The following is a 21,765-nucleotide window of genomic DNA, read 5'->3' as shown; positions in this document are numbered from 1 at the left end:
CGATGAGGGCTCAGTCCCTCAGGAGACCTGCAGTGGCAAAGAACCCCCTCAGAAGGCCGGCAGCGGTGAAGGCGGAACCCTACAGGAGGCCGGCGAAGGCGAGGTAGAGGGCGGGTCCCCTCAAGAGGAAGGCGAGGTAGAGGGCGGGTCCCCTCTGGAGGAAGGCCAGGTAGAGGGCGGGTCCCCTCAGGAGGAAGGCCAGGTAGAGGGCGGGTCCCCACAGGAGGCAGGCCAGGTAGAGGGCGGGTCCCCTCAGGAGGAAGGCCAGGTAGAGGGCGGGTACCCTCTGGTGGAAGGCCAGGTAGGAACGGAGGGCGTGCCTCCCCTGGACGGTCTGGAGGGCGGACCCCCTCCGGCAGGAGCAGAGGCCGGTCCCCCTCTGGAAGGAGCAGGGGGCGGGCCCCCTCAGGCAGGAGCGGAGGCCGGTCCCCCTCTGGAAGGAGCAGGGGGCGGGCCCCCTCAGGCAGGAGCGGAGGCCGGTCCCCCTCTGGAAGGAGCAGGGGGCGGGCCCCCTCAGGCAGGAGCGGAGGGCGGACCACCTCAAGCAGGCGAAGAGGCCGGTCCCCCTCTGGAAGGCGAGGAGTGGGCTCAGGAAACGGACAGGGCTCGGGGACCGGAGTCAGTGCGGGAGCTGGAGTGCCAGGAGGAACCGGGTGGTACCCCAAACTCTCCCAGCGATCTATTGCCTTCCCTAAGAACTCAAATAAATCCTCCCACTCACGGCTAACTTGATCGTCCGCTGGGTCCAATGTTGGTGCTGTCATTCTGTTAAGGAACTGCGGGTGCAGGCAGGCAGGTAAGACCCAGATGCAGACGGTTTCAGGAAACGGCACTTTATTCAAGCCTAAAGGCTAAGGCACAGGAATCAGGGAACTCGGGAGACAACAGGGAACTCGGGAGACAACAGGGAACTCGGGAGACAACAGGGAACTCGGGAGACAACAGGGAACTCGGAAGACGCAGGACTAACAACCACAATGACAGCACAAGGAACAAAGGAAAGACGAGGGCTTAAATAACAAACACAACGAGGAACAGCTGAGACACATTAGGGGAGGGAACAGTAATCAACACAGGAGGGAAACACACACACCCTGACACTACTACTGTTCCATTTACTACTACAGCTAGTACCATTACTTTGACTTCAGCTTCCAGGTGCTCTGTGCACTGCAATACATTTGACCTTTTCTCGTTTCCAAGTATTTTCACAGTAGCAGCTTAAAACAATACGATTTTCGATGGTGTTATCATATTATCAACAATACACAGGTATAACTATATAGGCAGATATAAACAAATCGTTATCTTCAAACAATGCAATTTAACGGTTCAAAAGATCCACCTCTGCGGATTTTAGTGTTTAGTGTTTAAGTGTTTATGCTGTAGCATTTTGTAATGATTAGAGACTTAACTAATCCCAAATACACTTGTATTACTATATATGCAGATATAAAAACAAATGTTGGCCATCTTATTTGTTTTCGAAGACAGAAACTTCCACGTCACGTCACGTGGGCGCAGGCCTACAGAAAAGAAAGAAGCTAAAAAAATCCTCATCATCTCATGATTTTAGAGCTATTATTGTGAAATAAATACGTTCTTCCACTGTGGACCAACACACAAATACACTTTGGTGTGAGACTGGGTTGTCTGTCACCATGAGCACTGGAACCAGAGAGCTCATAAGACTGACAACATCTTAGTTCTTTCCTCAGGGTGCTCCATGGTGTGGAAAGGAACATGGTGCAATTCTTCTTGAAATGCTTTCCAAGCTGTTGATTTCCATCTATCTTCTCCGCAGCCTTGTTTAGTGCTTGCTTAGTGTCAAATCCCAGATCAGATCAGATCTACTTTACTCTGGCATATGAAGCGTGTGTAGGTACTTTGCTTTTGGGATGCATCTTGTCAATCTGTCAATGAAGTTCTGGCCCGTTCTGCCACTGGTCTTCAAACCAGATATGTACACAGAATCTGAAGGGAAATGTTGAGGTTTATGTGACTTGAACGAATTCATGCCGCTCGGCTGGTGTTTCATGGAAGAGCTGCCAGCAAGCAATCAGTGTATTTCCCGGTTTCCAAACTGTGTCTTTATCTCCTTGTTGAAAACTTCCATGAGCCATAGGCAAGCCACAGCTCCCCAGGTCGATAACTGGGGCTGCATCTGAGTCCTCTCGTCAGGGTTCTCTCACCTGGGTCCTGTAGGCGCCCGTCCTCTTGGAATAATAGTAGACATTTCAGTTTCTTTAGGTCTAGTGGTGACAGTCCCCATGAGACCTTAAATGTCGGATATACTATATGCATATTGCCAGTCACCCTCTTATCCAGTCCTAGAACCTATAGGCTTATGCTGCCTCTCTACCTTGAACCTGCACTGCCTGCTGATATTCTCCCTCTCTTCTGTAATAACAAAACACACCAACTGTTGAGTCGAGTATGGATGTTGGCTGGTTTCAGCCGCCTCACCTGATGTGAGTCTCATTGGCCCCTGGGGCTGGGTGAGGCTGCACGCCTGTTGTTCTGTGGGAAATCAATGTGCACAGTTGAAACCATCGATCACAACACACACACAGGGAGATTTCCTGCGTGGCAACAAGGAGCACCAGGTCAAGTTTCATTTTATACAAACTAATCGGTCTTCCGAAACCACCACCCTGAGGAGCCCAGTTAAAGTCCCCTCTAGATGGAGTGTGGCAGCCCCCAATGGGTGTAGTGTAACAGTGTCAGGGCTGCACGCCATCACACTCTGAACATTGATCATGAAAATGTTATTTCAAATTCTCTGATAATAATAAGATAAATAAATCCTGTCAAACGAAATGAACACATCAACGGCAGTAACCAAGCTTTCCTAAAACGTTATCAGGTAAAGCAATCCTTTCGTCAAAAACCCCGTTGTTACATATTTTAAGAACATAAGTTGCCCACACATAGACCCTAGAAAGCAGGACCAAACATATAAGCTGTTAATACTATACATAGCCACAAGGGGAGCAGGACCTTACTGAAGGCTGCAATAACAGCTCCATCCACAGAGGGCACAGACAGGTGAGGAGGCCGAGGGTAATACGTCACACCGGCTCCTCCCACTACTTCCGGGCCTTGCGGATCCATACCATAACAGACGGTTGGAGCCAGAGCAAGCCAGAATCTCTTGGCAGCCCATAGGATAGGGTTAATATAGCTTTGGTCAGCTGGGAGACGCTCTGCACGTGCAAAGACACGCTTCAACCTCCTTTTGCTTCATAGTTATCAGTTTACCATACCGAAATACTTTACCAAATAAAGTAACTGTTAAAAGCTATCCTTTGGATTTGATCACTTTCCTTGAAGAATACTGCAATACCGTTAATATCTTTTTCAGAGGCGACTTTCGCTGTGCCTGGTCTATCATTTGAAATACACTGATTTAAAAATGAAGCGTAGATTACACAGACAGTAGCCCACCCTCCATCCTCACCAACACATAAAGAGGGAAGGGAGGTGACGGGACACGGATGGAAACACTAACCTCTCCTCCTGATGACAGCAGGTGTCTGCCGGTTTAAACACCTTTATCTCACTTTCCTCACTTCTTTATCTCCAGAGAACACTTCTTTGCAACAAGTAGTCTTTTATGTTGTCGTTGGACTACTCCTTCCTTCCCTCCAGCCATCAATCTTTCAGAGTTTCTGTTCTTCCTTCTGAACAGCAAGGTCATCTTGGTCATTCGGAGCCCCATCCCATAATATAAACATTCTCCTTATTGTCCTCAAACCCAAACACCCAGTGATAACTTTTCCATTATCTTGGATATTTTAAAATGTTGTTACCTTTTGTATGACCTGGAACCAACCACATCTAGCTCTGTGATAACAATGCTTCTTATAGTGAGTGTTCTGTCTCACTCACTCAGAACTACAACACTTTTACTCTCCTCTTTTAGTTAACAGGAGTTCTATTAGACCTTAACATCCCATAATAAGCACCCGCAGGTAAGCTTATGGTTGTGCTACAATATGGATGGAAACATTCAGCATGTTTTCAATGTCAGCTGAAAGACTCAGTGATTAGTCTGTTGTTGTTTACTAACTATATTTATTTATGCTGTAACTTACATTGTAGCTCAGCCTTAACATTAGAATAAAATAACATAAATAAATCACACAAAACATATCAACACTATTAGTCATTAACAAAATTGACATTGCATTACATTCATGACAAAGTTAAAAAAAAATTGAGAAAGAGAAGCTAAGTTATATCGTTGGCCAGCAGTTAGACCGGCAAAGTTGCAATACAAATTATCCAAAATAAATATATATTTACACACAATGGAAAGCAACACTAGACCGTTCTGGAGCTTCACTACTAGGAAAGCATGGGTGAATATAATTGTTTTCAGTCCTTTGGTCAGCCTGATTCTTGCCGGAGTGTGACGGTCTTTTCAGTCTTCACCCTCTCCGTGACTCATAGCTGTTACTATAAATCTTAGTTAAACATTGATTCTATCAAAATTCCCCCAAAACCCATATCTCAAGTCCAAATCAGGTTTTGATTTATTTTCCCTCTGCCGAATTAGAATTCAAGTTAGGCCTACATTGAAGTGCGGCATGAATACTTATCAGGAACCGTTTTCACGATCTGCTGTCTAAGTTATCACTATCTGAAGAAATGATCAATCAGAAATATTCAGATTGATCCACTTTTTCTATCTGAACTGTGAACAGAGATTGAAATACAGCAGATTGACAACATGCAAATATCAATACTGAATTAACGATATTCAGTGACACTATACATGTTTTTGTAAGAAATTAGATACACTAAGTAATTTTTATTAAAAAAAAAAAAAAAATAGAAGAATAGAAAAGTAATAGAATTCAAGCATAGAAAATAACAGAATCGTTCATGAAAGTTGTGCTTCCTTCAGTTCCCGTTTAACATTGTTGCTAGACAACCCTCTAGATGGCGCCACCTTACTCCACTCATAGTAGGCCTACTAGCCGGCTGAGTTACGGATTTGATAATACCATATCAATTAGAAGTGATCAACCATCATTAATGCCTCTTTTTAAATAGAAAACATCAATTTTGTGCATATTTTCCAACATGTAGGAACATCAGTAGTTCTGGTTTGGTCCACAGTGCATCAGTGACAACACTAACTGTACAACAGCTGGCATGGTAGCCATTGTAAAAGTGCTCCTTCGTCAGTCTAGGTGTAGGCATCTGTAAACAGTAGTGGTATTTATGAAAGCCAGTCCTAATGTCTGCGTCTAATCCCATTAATCAGTAGTGGGGACTAGGGATGGGCATTTGAAGAAATGTTCTTGATCGAGCATCGCTAGAGTTATCGATCAATTATCGATTAATCATTAACTTTTTTCTATGTTTTTTTTCTAATGTTTTTATCAATGAAATCTTTATTCCAACAATAATGTATGGGCCAAAATTAATACAATACAGTTAACTTGAAGACCTACAACTGTTTAACAGTTTTAAAATAATAAATACAGGCATTATAGGTTATAGGCCTATGCGGCGCTCGTAAAGTCCGAACAATGCGCCTACAGGCGCTCTTAAAGGTTTGGAAACGATTCAACAAGACTAAATCTGTAGCCTATTCCAATTACAATAAGTAGCGAACTTATCGGACAACAATAATCAAACAAAGGCAGTAGGCTAAAAGTGGGCATTAAACTGTATAACTGTTATGAAAAAAAGGGGGGGGGAAAGGCCGACATATAATGCCTGCAGCCGGCGCGCGGAAAAGGCTCGCAACAAAAAGATGAGCCACCCATTTACAAACAATTGCATGAACTAGTCTATCTAAAAGCAATACCTTATTGAACATATATAAGGCTGGACTTGTTGCTAAAATATCACAGTTTTGGCAAAATGTAACGACTCCAAGAGGCACCAAGCGGAGCGAGAGTCAACACATTAAGAAAGAAAAGAGCGACTCACATACGGTGGTGACTGTCGTCCATAGCATACAGTAACTCCAGCCTACATATTTTTGTTTAGGAATATAAGCATGTTAACATGCTCGGGGGTCAGACGCGAACGCAGCCTTGTAACTGTCAGTCCAGCAGCAGAAAACACCCGCTCTGACGGGACCGAAGTTGCGGGGATGCAGAGGTATTGTCGCGCTAACTTTGACAGCCTGGGGAACCTTCTTCCATTCACTTTCCACCAGTCGGCAGGGTTATATTAAATTAAATGCTTCAAGACTCACAGTATGCAACACAACGTCCTTTTAATCGATAACAATATAAATTGATCGACGCATTTCTTAACGATCAATTATCGAGCATCGATTAATTATGCCCATCCCTAGTGGGGACCAGTTTCTCCAACAGTTTTGACACAAATGAGCATGGTGATATGTCAACTGCGCATGTCTTTGAACGAGCCAACAAGGAAACCTGTTCAACTACTTTTCCAAAGCAACAAAGGCAAATAGTTGAGAAACACAAAACCATGGCTAAAGTATTTGGGCTTTAGACGACGACGATGATGATCTTATGACTACATGGATTCCCTGTCAAATACCTTTTTATTTTCGCAAAATTGTGGTTATATTTATTTTTCAATGAATGTTTGGACATTGAGACGACCCAGCTCAACCACAGAAACCGCCTACAAACAATGCAACCACTGAAAACAGACACTATGAAAACACGAACGAAACTAGACCATGTTTGAGTTCAGTGCGCTAGTTTCCGAGTGATCAGAGAAAGACATGCACCCATCAAGATTCCTGTGCTTCTCTTCAACTTTCAAGGCTGTTATGGTTTTACTTTCCATTTAACAACTAATTATGTAAACTAAAAAACACAATAATATTAATAATAATCGTAGTTAAAATAGTTTAAAATAATAATTCACTGCCATCATATTCGTGAAACTGAGCTCAGTTGTCATTAACTTTCATGCATGCGTCAATGCTGTTAAATATCGTAACAATGCCACAATGCCACAACCCATTTTCCACTCATTCCCCCCTACATAGATAACAAGAGTCCAGTTTCAAGTATTGACAGGGTAATGGGTCATAGCATTGCCCTGGAGGAAGAACGCCCTTTCTGGCTCACATTAACATCCTGTTACACGATGAAGGGGATTTTCCCTTTTCCAGAGGATGATGGCAGCTATGGATCTCCCAGATTATGCTTGCTTTGGTTGAAATGTTAAAGGTTGGGTATGGAATTCTCTTTTTTGGCAATTTTTGCAAAATTACTTGAAATCCTTATCATAATCCACTTACAGCCAATGAGTACTGACATGAAAATTAAACAAGTCAATCATCTGTGGAACGGGCAGGGCTAGAAAAACTCCAGCCAATGATTTCCAGAACCACCGAGTGGCATTGGACAGTAAGTACGTCAATCAAACGGTCGTACTGCACTCCCCCTCCCCGCGCGTGACCCCTTCGTGCACGTACTCAAAGCTCGTGACCCAGAGCAAGCTTCTGTTTGTTGTTATCCTGCGGTAGCTACTGCAGCTAGCTAACTAGCTAATAGCTCGCTCTCGCGCATCTATGTTCGGGCTCTTGCATGATTGGGCGTCCATGTACTTGGGTGGATGGGAGTTAGAGTCAGCGTTGAAGGAGAGGGGGTAGGACCATTTGAGTTGTTTATTTTCAAATCTGCTGGCTTTTCGCAAATCCCATACCTAACCTTTAACAATCCTTACTTTTTTTGGTTGATTTTATACCGCACTCTGACTCACTCTGACTCTGAGTCTGTTGTTGAAATATGATTCTAATGGTCTAACAGTAGCTTTTTCTTCCTGCAAATCTCTTTGAAATGAAACGCGAGCAAACTCACACTCACAACTGTACAAAAGTCAGCAAATACAATCATGTCAACTATGTGTGTATTCCATCTGTCTATGTGAGAGAGTGTGTCCTTTCTCTTAGTGACCTCTCATACCCAAAGTAGTGCTCTCACCTACTATGTGAGCATGTCTAGTATGTCTCTCTAAAGGGGTAGGACAGGCGTCAGACAGAGGTTTCGTGGGAGAAGCTGATGGAGTTTTCCAGCTTGGTTGCCGTTGTCATCTCCGCCGTGGACCCCTCCTCAGGACACCCAGTGGGTAGCTGCAGCAGACGAGAACGAGGGAGGCAGAGAGACATAGAGAGGAACAGGGAGAGAGAGAGAGAGAGAGACATATATAGTATGAAAACTCAGATCCTGGAATGTGGTAACAGAATTAAGAAGTTGGAGTGCTAATAGTTTGATTTGTATGGTTTCAAGGGCCCTTTATAGCACAATTATTAATCAACTACGACATAGACGCAACAAATGAATAAACTAACTGAGAAAAAAGGAAAGAGTTACAAGTTATACATTATATATTCACTTAGCAGACGCTTTTAACTGAAGCACCTTACAGTGACCGAGAACCCTACACCTGTTGGCTCCCTCATTCTGCTACACTCCAAGCAGGAGTTGTTAGGTTAGAGAGTTAGGACCCTCTACCTACTAGCTACACTATGTTACACTCCAAAGAGGAGTTGTTAGGTTAGAGAGTTGGGACCCTCTACCTACTAGCTGCACTATGTTACACTCCAAAGAGGAGTTGTTAGGTTAGAGAGTTGGGACCCTCTACCTACTAGCTACACTATGTTACACTCCAAAGAGGAGTTGTTAGGTTAGAGAGTTGGGACCCTCTACCTACTAGCTACACTATGTTACACTCCAAAGAGGAGTTGTTAGGTTAGAGAGTTGGGACCCTCTGCCTACTAGCTACACTATGCTACACTCCAAGGAATGGTGGTTTGCGATAACTCTTCTAGACCTGAAGGTCGAGGCGTCCCGGACAGCAGGACTGTCTGGGACGGGACGGGCCGAGACAATGCAGGCTGTCAGCTCTAATGGACCGGCCGTTACTTGGCCTGTCGGTGAGGCTGTAGAAAGGGCACTCCTGGATCACCAGTGATCTGGTATCTGGATTTAAGACTGGCTGGCTGCAAAGTTCAGATGGAAGGTCGCTTTGTAGGAGCCAAGGGGAGAATTAAAGGACCCGAGAGAACATTAATGTTCTTCTGCTCCCTAGAAGACACAAGTTTCAGTGTGTGTTGTGTGTTTGAGTTAGTGAATATATTTAGGTGTGTGGGTGTGTATTTAGGTGTGTGGGAGTTTGTGCGTTTATTTAGGTGTGTGTTTTTGTGTATGTGTATTGAGGTTTGTGTGCTTGTGTGTGCCTGCTTTGATTTAGGTGTGGGTGTGTGTGTGTGTATTTAGATCTGTGTGTGTGTGTGTGTGTGTGTGTGTGTGTGTGTGTGTGTGTGTGTGTGTGTGTGTGTGTGTGTGTGCTGATGCGTGTATTTACATGTGTGGGTGTTTGGATGGGTGTATTTAGGTGTTCAGTGTGTGTGTGTGTGTTTGTGTGTATTTGGCTCCCTGTAGTAGCTCACATCAGATTAAAAATAATTGTACTGGCCTGCAAGGCCATCAATGGGTTGATGCCTGCGCAATAGTCCCTTCAAGAGCTCTCATTCCACACCGTAAGAGACAGACACTGGTAACGTGAAGCTGTCTCTGCATCTCTTCCACAGACATCGCTTCCACAGGCATTTTCCAAAGCCAGTCCTTAACGACCAAAAAAGCCATCGGTGGAACGAGATCACATCAGATTCAAAATAAAGGTACTGCCCCTGCCTACATCCAGGCTTTGGTCAGGCCACACACCCAAGCTCGAGCACTGTTTACCTTTGTAAGGACATGGTTCCCTTTCAAAATGTCGATAGAAAGGGCTTTAAAGAGATGGTCAAAACACTCGATTCCAGGTACGCATTACCTGCCCGCAAACACTTCAGCCAAATTGAGTTGCCAAAACGATACGGCAAGGTCCGCAAGCAAGTGGAGAAACAAATCCAAACTATTAATTAATTAGTGCTTTTCAGAGATGGAAGTACCTTGAGAAAAGATTTAGAAAAAGAATTCATGCAGTTTTGCTGCCTAACCAGTATTTTACCCCTTCAGAAGCATTTATATCGAAATTAGAAGATCAAATTAACATACCGTGACATAATTCCGTTACCGTCTATGCCTCAAATCCTACCGTGATATTCATTTTAGTCCATACCCTACAGCCCTGGTTGTACGTCCTGGCACTTAATGTTCACACTTAGGCCCCGTCCACACAAAGCCGAAACGGGCAAAACCGTTCCGGTTTCGATCTATCCGGTTTCGGAGTATCTCCGTAAAGGCGGAGTCAAGCGAAACCGGGTAGATCTGTAGAAACGCTGTAGTACACATGCCAGGCCCATAAGGGGCGCTGCTTCTGCTACAGAAATCCAGAAGAAAATTAAATAAGAAGAAGAGGCGAGCATGCGCATAAAGGCTGCCCCCCGAACCACTAACAACACAAACAAACAGTCAGTCAACAGTCTCAATAAATAATGGCTTAGCAACCCAACAAGGGACATGATCTGCTGCAGAACGATTACAAGCCTGTAGTCCGCCATCATCTTTGTTGTTGTGAGTTCTGAGACTCCGCGGGCTTAACAGTCATTGGCTAGAGGGTTGGCTAGAGGGTCGAGGGGTGGGGCGATGACGTCATGGTTTACGGTTTCAGTCGGTTTCAGGCGTCGAATCCAAAACGAAACCGGGTAGATTTGAAACCACATCCGAGGGTGGTTTCAGAAGTTTACGGTTTCGGTCAGCGGATTCGCCGGCTTCGTGTGGACTGAAGGCCGAACCGTACAAGACCTTTGCGGTTTCGCCATGAAATCGGCTTCGCGTGGACGGGGCCTTAGTGTATGTTGTACGTCGTCCCTGCACTTAACATCCTTACTGTACTGACAGCGATATAATGTTTCTCCTTCTTCTGACAAATGTTCTTATTGTAAGTTGCTTTGATAAAAGCGGTTGCAAAATGCCCTAAATGTAAATGAAAATGTAATGAGCTGTGTATGTGTGTGGGCATGTATTGTGGTGTGTGTGTATGTATGTGTGTGTTTATGTGTGTTGCAGACTTACAGGCTGCTTGCCTTCCGCCTCCATGTTGACGTTGTTTCTCTTCAGCTCTGATTTGATAAGAGCTGAAAAACAAGAGAGGGAAAAACATAACTATTATCACACACACACACACACACACACACACACACACACACACACACACACACACACACACACACACACACACACACGCACACGCGCACACGTACCAGTGAGCAGTATTCCCAGGAAGATCCAGGCACACAGGAAGAGGTTTCCCGCCAGGGGGTTGTAGGCTGTGGTCAGCTGTCCCTGGATCAGAGTGAAGATGATCCCAAAGATCTGGAGACAGACAGCGCCATGTTCATCAATGTTATCGGGTGCTCATTGTTACTGGGCAGTGTATACAATCAAGTTTAATACTTTCTAAAATCAGGCTTTTTTTCCCTCTGCCGTATCGTAGTCCTATCCGTCCTGAACCTCTAGACAGGATCCGTTACACCTCAGTAGGGAGGGAGTTAGATTAGAAGGGAGGATGGTAGATAGATATACAAATGTAGGTGGTGAGGTAGACAGGTAGTAGGTAGGTACATAAAGAAATGTAGGTAGGTAATAGCTAGCTAGCTAGCTAGCTAGCAGGCAGATAGACAAGTAGATATTGACATGTAGGGAGGTAGGTAGACAAGTAGATATAGACATGTAGGGAGATACCTGGGCGAAGGCGTTCAGGAGTCCAGAGGAGGTGCCTTCAGACTCTGGGTAGGTGATCTCCACCCCAAACTCAAACCCAAGTGGCAGGTATCCCGTCATGAAGAAACTGCAACACACACTTCAAAGTTTCAGTCCTGCTCACAGACAGCGCCCTGACACCAGGATACAGCCCCACTACCCCGCCCGTCCCCTTACATCATCCCCTCCCCTCCTCGTTCCCTCTCCTCATCTCACCTCACCTCCCCTCATATCACCTCACCTACCCTACCCTCGCCTCACTCACATTCTTCACCTCATCTCCCCATCCTCCTGTCTCTGGCTCCCTCCTCATTTGGTTTCCTCCCACCTCCCCTCCCCTCCTCAGCTTGTCTCCTATCATGTCATCTCACCTCACCTGCCCATCCCCCCATACAACATTGTACATACATATTCTATGACTACTAGGATCTACTCATCAACACTGCATCTATCTGATCTGCAATTCCTGTTATACTGCTGCAATCTGGCAGTTGACGTTTTGAAGCTTACGTAGATATCAAAGGAAGGGCTCGGCGGGGTAGCCTGGTGGATCGTCCTATAGCAATTACATCCCTACTGTTGAGGGATGGGCACGAGTGGTAAATTCCAAACGCGAGTGATCGAAGGAATTCCTCGAGGATCAATCGAGTACTCGTTTAATCAAATCAATTTTTAGAATGTGACGCATCTGCAGCAGGAATAGGCTTGATGATGAACGGCAATATTACCAACCAAACATGTAATGCTTATTCTCCATCAAAACAGTCTGAGTTATCAGAGTATTCATTATTTATTTTTGCAAACGTTCAAAACACATTTTCCTTACAAAAATAAATATGCGTCTCACAATTTAAATCACGTCGAACCAAGGCCTGCAACAGTTTAAAAAAAACAAAAACAAGTAGCCTAACCATTGCAAATAATTTAAAGCTGCAAATAAAACGGCAGCAAATGGACTATGGAAATACTCAGCGTTGTGATCTTCTCTACACGGCCGGGATTAGAGCTGCGTCTTGCGGCGGTTAAAATAGCCGACACACTTGGTTGCTGCAGGTCTGCTTTCCCGAACTCACCGTTGTGTTTCAGGAGCATATGTTGCCGCATAGTACTTTCTTGTAGCTCGATTTCGCTTGGCATATTTTACATTTCACCTTATGATCTCCTATTTCTTTAAAGTATTTCAATTCTTCGCTTTGCTTTGCTTTAACCGCCATCTCTTAACTTTTTGAATTCTGGCGTGCCTGCACACGGCATGGAACGCGCCACACAGAAATGGATACATTTCATTTGCTTTGTGCCCACGGCATGCGTTAGTGGCGCCGACAGAAAATTGATACATTTGCTTCAGAAAACGTTGTTTGTGTGTGTATATGCAAACTTGAGTTTGCCTGTCCCACCAACCGAGTTCATTTGTAACGAGGAGTACTCGAGTAATCGATTCCTCACGCCCATCCCTACAGCCACGGCACAAACTCCTCCGGCAACCGCTGGAGGATGTGTTGAAACATGCAAGAATGAAAATAGCCTTATATTTGGAGTTCTACCAGTGTCCTGTACTTTCTGCGGTGACAGCCGGGAGCTCCACCTGGGATCAATATCATAAAAGCACTAACAAGCTTAGCATTCTCCGCTAACGTTGCCATAGCAACACTACCGACAGCAACCGAAGAGCTTTGATCTAGGAACAGACTGGACTAACCCGACCAGACTTAGGAAGCATGTTTCTGAGTTCATACGGCTCAAGAGCTGCCCTCCAAATCAATATTCACCCCGATAAGAAAATGATAATATCTACAATGAAAACGCTTATCTAATTAATCATTTATAATGACTCATAATCATGTCACCATGGTAAACAGCGACCATGCTCACATCTTTAATTACCTCCCAATGTCCCCCACCCAACTTAGCAGGACTACTAGATCTTAATGACTCGAATAATGGCTTAGAGTCGTCTAATAATGGATAGTAAAGACATAGATACTGTTTGAAATCAAATAAATTACTAATTTATGAAAACAAAAAAAAGAGTCATGTGACCCGACATCATGTGACCCTAGACGATGCTGACGGCGCCCACGCCTCACCCCAGCACGCCGGCGGTGAAGAATACGAGGTAGATGTTCTTGAGGTCCAGTGTGAAGGTGAAGATCACCATGCCCAGGAAGGAGAGGATGTACACCGCGAGCGTGGTCATCCTGCCAAGCAGATGCACAAACACACACATTCATCACACACTGTGGAGCTGGATTTACTGCTCTGCGTTCACCACGTCAGCCGCAAACCACCTTGGGGCTTACAGACACGACATGGGTCGTGGCAGAGGAGCCTGCTTTTATACTGCCAGGACATGTCAGCGCGTACAGAAGGGGGAGGCATAACCTGTCCGGAAAGGCCAAGGCCTCTCCATTGAAATTATGATCTAAAAATCAATATAGCCATGTGAAAAAGATCTGGAAAAATAGTTCAAACCGCAGAGAAGGGCGCCCTGTTGCTACGCATTGGGAGGAATTCACACCTCTGTGGTCCTCGACTGGGTGGCCAATGAACCATCCACATCAATATCTTTGAGACATGTACAGCTTTGCAAAACCATGTGAAGGAGATGCATACAGGCCACTTGCAACATTATTTTTGATATTTTCTTTTCTATTACTCACAACATAGGTTTAAAAACTAGTAATTGATCCCAGTTCAGAACACTGCTTTCTGTAACTAATTTAAACATATTTGCACTGGGAGGAAATGCCCAAAACAGAATAAAGTGCAGAAAAAAATCGGTAGCAATGATTATGCTGACGCATTGTGCTGTGAATTTTTTTAATAATAATAATAAAAATAAAAATAAAATAAATCATTTAAATTTTTTTGTAAGTGTGCCAATGATTATGCTGCCCCGTGCCAGTGCTGGCACGCGTGCCTAGGGTTGCCGACCCCTGATTTACAGGCTTCTGAGTAGTAATGTGTGTATGTGTGTGTGTGTGTGTGTGTGTGTGTGTGTGTGTCTGTGTGCGAGTATTTATGTGTGTGTGTGTGAGTATGTGTTCACGTGTGAGTGGGAGAGTATGTGTGTGCGTAAGTGTGCGTAAGTGTTTGTGTGCATGTGTGTGTGTGTGTGTCACATACTTGTAGGTCTTGGTGTAGTCAAGCCACAGTCCACAGATGATGGAGCCTACCATGCCGGCCACCACCAGGGTCAGCCCTATCCGGCCGGCATTCAACTCCTGTGACTGGGGGGGAGGAAAGGAGAGGGGAGAGGAAGGGAGGGGGGAGTAGAGGAGGAGGTATAGGAAGGAGAGGAGGTCGGTGGGAGGGGAGAGGGGGAGGAGAGAAGAGAAGTGGAGGAGAGGAGGGGATGGGGGAGGAAAGGATATGGTGGCTGTTACATTTTATGCAAGCAGGTGCTGTAATGGGAAAACTCTAAGGGCCATTTGTCTGTATGTGCCTGTTTCTTCCTCGTTAGTTTGGGATTAACGGCTCCAACTGGGGCCGGTTTCCCTGACCTGCTTCGGAAGGTCGAGGAACAAGGGTTCAATCTGATAAAGCACGGCTATGCTCCCCCCATCCTGAGGAGGTCTTCCGATAGTTTACTACCCTCTGGTTAACCAATGCTATAGTTTTATTGGGGGACAGAGCAGTTCTCAGCATCCTGACAACACTGTATAAGAAGTCCTCACCTTTGCCAATGCATTGGACTTCTCCTTGCGGAGCTCTTTAGAGACGCAGGGCGAACTCCCATCTGAGGCCTCGGATGATTGTATCCTACACCTCGGATTAATTTATGTTTCTTTTTTGTTGCATGTTTGTTGTAGGTTGTTATATTTTTTATTACTTCAATATATTACCCTAATGTTAAATGTTCAGATTAATTTTTAGTCTTAAACGAGGTGATCTAAATTCCCAACACAGTTCATATACAGTGTGTGTATTCAATCAATTGTGTGTGTGTGTGTGTGTGTGTGTGTGTGTGTGTGTGTGTGTGTGTGTGTGTGTGTGTGTGTGTGTGTGTGTGTGTGTGTGTGTGTTTGTATGGGTGCACTTGACTTTGGATTCATTCTCACCTTAAGCTCATCAGGTGACTATAAAGATCACATCATGGGATTTGCTCTTTATGTGTGGGTGTGAGTGTCAGGTGATGTTTTAAGAGGGGCTGAGTTTTACAGAGAGAGACAGAGAGAGAGGACTATGTGATCTTTTCTAACTGGTGTAGTTTTGGGTAGCAGCCATGCGTGGATGATATTAATCAACTGAGACACAGAGAAAAGTTTGACCCCTTGTTTGGTCAAACCTTCAGCTATTGGTCCTTTGTCTCTCTCTACCCCGCTCTTGCCTTTGATGATGAAAATGATTGCAGAGAGAGAGAGAGTGAGTGAGTGAGTGAGTGAGTGAGTGAGTGAGTGAGTGAGTGAGTGAGTGAGTGAGTGAGTGAGTGAGTGAGTGAGTGAGTGAGTGAGTGAGTGAGTGAGTGAGTGAGTGAGTGAGTGAGTGAGTGAGTGAGTGAGTGAGTGAGTGAGTGAGTGAGTGAGAGATGCTTCTTCCTTACCTCATAGCAGGCCATGATCATCTGGTTGAGCAGGGTGGACACTGAGTAGAAGGAGCCAGTCATGATGCCTGCGTGGGTCACATAGGACATAGGACTGAGTCACAGTTACAGTGTTAGGAGGATCCCAACGTATCCGTGGCATACAGGGTTTCCCCTACACGTTTTACCTGCATTGCTGAGGTGTGTGTGAGATGGAATATGTCGATGTGCACGTTCATTGTGCTGATGTGCACGTTCATTGTGCTGATGTGCGTGTGCATGTGCTGATGTGCGTGTGCACGGTGCTGATGTGCCAGTGCACGGTGCTGATACATAATCAAATATGTAGGCTACTTTATTTTAGTTGTTTGTTGTGTTACCTTTTCCCTATATGCTTCCTACATTTAGTCTCGGTCATTCATGACTTTATGCCCCCTACAGTATCATCACAGGGTATCTGCAGGTTTCAGCAAGTCAAATTTAAGACTTTTTAAGACTTTTTAAGGATGCGCGGACACCCTGCATCATGTGTCTGTGTTATTATTAACACTAATCTATTTTGTGGCAAAAATGTATCTGCAATGACAACAATGGCAATGTAACACTGGAGGGGGGTGCAGTAGGGGGCATCTATTATATATGTTTTTAAATAAATGGAAACGGGGAAATCAGATCAAAATAAATCCCCCCCCCTATGGAGCCAGTTTCCTGCCATAATTCAAACCTGAAAAAAAAAGGTTTCAAAGGCTTGTAAGTCTGGGTTTGAAAACTCAACACCTTGTAAAAAAGGTTTTGCAACACAGAAAAAATTGATTATAACCTGAAAAAAATTCTAACAAAATTTCAAACATCTGTAAACATGATTTTGTGTTCTATTTTATCTTCTGCATAATTTTCACCAACACATTTTCAAAGTTCAAACTATTTCACCAGCGCATTTGCAGAGTTTCAAATCTGGCACTGTTCTAACAGTGTATTTCATTGTTTCCCGGTTTTGAAACCTTGTAAATGGGATTCTGCAAACAGGTGTTCATACATTGAGAAATACGTTTTGAAAGGTTGTATATTTAGTTTTAAATGTGTACGTTTACGCCATTGCAACGTATTTTTTCAGAACTGACTTTTCAGCATTGACTTTTCAGAGATTTGACCACACAGGCGCAAGCTTTGAGTCACGTGAATATTGGCGTGTTGGTGTTCTGTCGCGCATATGTTTTGAAACTCCTGACAGTCAAGTCTGAAGAAAAAAAAAACCTTCCTGGGGGCGGGACCATTTAGCTTTAAACCTATTGGTTGCTCTCGGCTGACGTACATTCCAATCACATTCTTGTCATCGGCAGAGCACTGTCAATCACGCACACCCCGCTGAACGGCACGTGTACATCCATCGTCCCTCCCTTATCCCCATGCGGGTGTTGGCGGTGGACTGCGACGGCATGATAGTTGTCTGACCCCTTGGAATGTACTGACGTACATTCCAATCACATTATTTTCATCAGCAGAGCACTGTCAATCACGCACAGCCCGGTGAACGGCACACGTGATTGGAATGTACGTCAGCCGAGAGCAACCATTAGGTTTAGAGCTAAATTGTCCCGCCCCCAGGAACGTTTTTTTTTTTCTTCAGATTTGACTGTCAGGAGTTTCAAAACATATGCGCGACAGAACACTGCCAATATTCACGTGACTCAAAGCTTGCGCCTGTGTGGTCAAATCTCTGAAAAGTCAGTTCTGAAAAAATACGTTGCAATGGCGTAAACGTACACCTTTACAAGTTTTTAAAACTAAATATTCAACCTTTCAAAACTTATTTCTCAATGTATGAACACCTGTTTGCAGAATCCCATTTACAAGGTTTCAAAACCGGGAAACAATGAAATACACTGTTAGAACAGTGCCAGATTTGAAACTCTGCAAATGCGCTGGTGAAATTGTTCGACTTTGAAAATGTGTTGGTGAAAATGATGAAGAAGATAAAATACAACACAAAATTATGTTTACAGATGTTTGAATTTTTGTTTGAATTTTTTTCAGGTTATAATCTCTTTTTTCAGTGTTGCAAAACCTTTTTTACAAGGTGTTGAGTTTTCAAACCCAGGCTTACAAGCCTTTGAAACTTTTTTTTTTTTCAGGTTTGAAATATGGCAGGAAACTGGCTCCATACCCCCCCCCCCCTTGCTTATCTGACAATTCACAATGTCCACTGCAGAGAAATCGGTTGTCCGTATAATCTGTCCTTTAGGGCTACAGTTGGAACCTATTATGGTATATATCTCTTTTGTTGAAGTGAGGTGCTAACACCATTCCTTTGCGAAATTAAGCTGCTAACAACACCATGTTTGACATTTTGTATTTCATGAGCATGCAAATTATTAAGCTAGTGTTAGCGGGTCGATTTGCTGTTCCTTCAACAAGTTTAAAAATTTAAAAGCACTGGATTATCGGGCGTGTTAAACCAAAACATTTGTTAATAGTCACTATTGACACTATCTACTTTACAGACACAACATGGACCGTGGCAGGCTCATCGATAATTGACAACCATCTGGTTAACCAATACTAACGTTTTATAGGGGGCAGTCCTTGCTTTTGCCAATTTATTGGACTTATCTTTGTGGAGCAGTTTCGTCTGAACCAAATCTTTGGTTCAGACGATTCGCAAATCTTTGGTCTGAACCAGGCTTAATCAGATCAATTAGAGAGACGCAGGGCGAACTCCCATTTGAGGCCTCGGATGATTGTATGTTAGGCCTCAGATTTTGTATTTTTGTGTCTTTGTTTGTGTGTTGTATGCTTGTTGTATGTTATTCTACCTTTATTACCTAATTCAATTTGCCTAAAGTTCGGCAGACTCTTTATTCTAAACAGTTTACGCAGAAACAATTGGCGTGGTCCAAAATTCCCACCACAGCGTCTGTTCAAAAGTTAATATCTGTACAACCTATTCAGATTCAGATTCAGAAAACTTTATTGTCTGTCGTAACAGAAAATCATCTTTGACGTGGCTCGACATACAAACATGAAAATGTACTGATAGGCATTCATACAACAACATTGATCCTACATACAATTCATGTTGCAACTGCTGAAACTGTGCTAAAAAAAAGCCATTATACAGGCAACAAATATACAAATATATGTATATTTGTAAATATACATATATATGTTTATTTGTCTTTATATGAGTGTGTGTGCAACAACAAACCCATTAACTCCAGTTTCCTCGCTAGCAGTTGGTGTGAACATTCCTGACTTTATCTACAGATTACTCCAGGGCCGCAAGCCTGGCTCATGTAGATTAGCTCTGTATAAACTACAAAACGTCAACAATGATCCCGGTTTAAAGCTCGGAATATAGTCAAACGCACAGGGTCAAACATGTGGGGTTGGTTCTTAAGGCTAGGTCGGTGGGGGAACTGAGAGCAGAGTCAAGCATTCAGTTCCCCCACCGTTGACGGCATGCCAGTTAGACACGGCGGTGATGGCCTCGGTGGAGCGCAGCGGTACTCTGTGGGCTGGAGTGTGTGTGTGTGTGTGTGTGTGTGTGTGTGTGTGTGTGTGTGTGTGTGTGTGTGTGTGTGTGTGTGTGTGTGTGTGTGTGTGTGTGTGTGTGTGGTGACATCACGTCCTCACCGTAGCTGACCAGCAGCAGGAGGAAGGCCTTGTTCTGGAACAGGTTGATGATGGACTGCTTGTAGGAGTAGTCCTCGGGGGGGCTGTCTGGGAGCACTGCCTGGGCGTAGCTGGGGGGCATCTCTGGGCGGTCCTTGAAGACTGCACACACACACACACACACACACACACACACACACACACACACACACACACACACACACACACACACACACACACACACACAAAGAGAGACACACACACACACACACACATTGAAGCAGGCAGACAAACACACAAATTCTTGACTCAATTGTAGGTGAAGATTTGTGAAGATTGTGAAGATTTTCACAAACAAAATGATCTGACACCTATGTGGCCCCCTGCTTGCTCTTCTCATGAACACCCCAAACTCCCACCAGGGCCTGCCCCCTCACCGAAGAGCATCCAGCTGAACAAACACTCCTCCATCCCCCCCCCCCCCCCCCCCAAGAGGAGAAAATACTGTACCAGATGGGAGATGTTAAGGGTGCATCCACTCACCGTATCATCATCTTATATATATGGATCAATAGACCGACAGATTGATGGTTTGAACTCTCATTGTATGTGTATGCATGCGTTGGTTATTGTGTATCTTTGTAACTGTGTGTGTGTGTGTGTGTGTGTGTGTGTGTGTGTGTGTGTCTCTGGGTGTGTGTGTGTGTGTGCCCGCTCCTACTTATGACGGTGAGGATGAACAGCACGCTGGCGATGATGGCAGTCCCGTAGAACATGACCTTGATGTTGTGACCCATCAGCTCAAAGTCCCCCGAGGTGTTGGGGACCAGCACTGGAGGGAGCAGGAAGCCTATAGCCGTCCCCAGCTAGGAGAGAGAGAGCGAGAGAGAGAGGCACATAGAAACAAACAGGGAGAGAACGTTGTTGATAGATGCTGTTAGAACCATTATTTTATCCCCTCACTATTTCCACAACCTGCCTCGTTTCTTATTGGAATAGAGCTGGGGTTTATAACTCATGTATTACTGGGAACGGCAGAAACACATACACACAGACACGAATACACAAACACCGTCACACTCAAACACACATAGAAGATGCTGTCTTTCTCACTGGGGCCGATTTGGCTTGCTTGAGAGCACTTCAATAGTTATTCAGGGGTTTCTTATGTTTTCTGGGCAGGCTTTAGTTTATGATAGAGAGTCTAACCTCCATGTCGGACGTATCAATCAGAAGGGGACAAATCGCAAGTGAAGACAAACGCCCCATCATAGCAGCATCCCATTGATACCTGGTTGCCCAGCACCGCCGTGGCGCACGCGGTGGACACCTCTTTAGGCCCAAACCACACCGAGGCAATGCGCGAGGGCAGGCCAAGGATGAACACCTGGGCCAGCGAGCAGATGACCTGCGCGAACATGGTGACGCCGAACAGATCCCGGCTCACGCTCGCGCACTTCACCCACGCGCCCAGGCAGTTGAGGCCGGCGCCCATCAGCGCCGTTAACTTGAGTCCCTTCTTGTCGAGGAGCCACGTAGCGGGGAATATCAGCGGGATGTACGCCACCATGTAGACTATGGACAGCCAGTCCACCTGGCTGCTGGATACGCCGTAGTAGTCGCAAAACACGTTGGTGATGATGCTGTACTGGATCCATTGGAACGAGTTGACGAGGGAGTAGAGGCTGAAGATGGCGAGCACCCCGAAGCGACGCCAGTACAGTTTGGTTTCCAGACATTTATTCTCCTCCTTTGCGTTTTCCTCTTCTCCTCCTCCTTTTGGCAGCATTGCCTCTCGTTCATCCGGCGGGATCTCCTGCTCCGAAGCCCGGCTGTTCAGCGCCTTCAGCAGGTTCACCGCTTCATCCCCGCTTTCGAGGACCGTGTACTGGTCCAGTTTGTCGACCGGCACGAGCGGTCCGCTGCGCAGCTCGTGCGCCGCTTTACCGCCAGTGATAGTTCCGACGTCGT

General features: G+C 44.9%; 2 protein-coding genes across 4 annotated transcripts in view; one reads left to right on the top strand and one right to left on the bottom strand.

The window, feature by feature from the left end:
* Positions 1-6,551: 6,551 nt before the first annotated feature.
* Positions 6,552-21,765, bottom strand: part of flvcr1 (FLVCR heme transporter 1) — a 15,453-nt gene continuing 239 nt past the window's right edge. The window contains exons 1-10 of one of the 3 annotated variants that reach the window (XM_060041252.1): positions 21,086-21,765; positions 20,516-20,660; positions 19,816-19,956; positions 16,204-16,271; positions 14,787-14,890; positions 13,748-13,858; positions 11,643-11,748; positions 11,104-11,273; positions 10,974-11,063; positions 6,552-8,086 (exon numbers count right to left, since the gene is read on the bottom strand). The exon at positions 21,086-21,765 is cut by the window's right edge and continues 239 nt beyond it. In XM_060041252.1, the coding sequence (XP_059897235.1) occupies positions 11,015-11,063; positions 11,104-11,273; positions 11,643-11,748; positions 13,748-13,858; positions 14,787-14,890; positions 16,204-16,271; positions 19,816-19,956; positions 20,516-20,660; positions 21,086-21,765 (1,574 nt within the window). In that variant the 3' untranslated portion in view covers positions 6,552-8,086; positions 10,974-11,014. The remainder of the gene's footprint in view (positions 8,087-10,973; positions 11,064-11,103; positions 11,274-11,642; positions 11,749-13,747; positions 13,859-14,786; positions 14,891-16,203; positions 16,272-19,815; positions 19,957-20,515; positions 20,661-21,085) is intronic. The other 2 variants (XM_060041250.1, XM_060041251.1) reach the window with 2 other exon arrangements.
* The window catches only part of LOC132449557 (spermatogenesis-associated protein 45-like), a 2,760-nt gene continuing 2,716 nt past the window's right edge, over positions 21,722-21,765 (top strand). The window contains exon 1 of the mRNA XM_060041254.1: positions 21,722-21,765. This exon is cut by the window's right edge and continues 62 nt beyond it. The gene's annotated coding sequence lies outside the window, so the exon portion shown is untranslated.

This window comes from Gadus macrocephalus, chromosome 21 (genome assembly GCF_031168955.1).
Source record: "Gadus macrocephalus chromosome 21, ASM3116895v1".
Classification (NCBI taxonomy): domain Eukaryota; kingdom Metazoa; phylum Chordata; class Actinopteri; order Gadiformes; family Gadidae; genus Gadus; species Gadus macrocephalus.
Note: the sequence above shows the minus strand (reverse complement) of the source record. Positions and strands in the feature narration are given on the sequence as shown.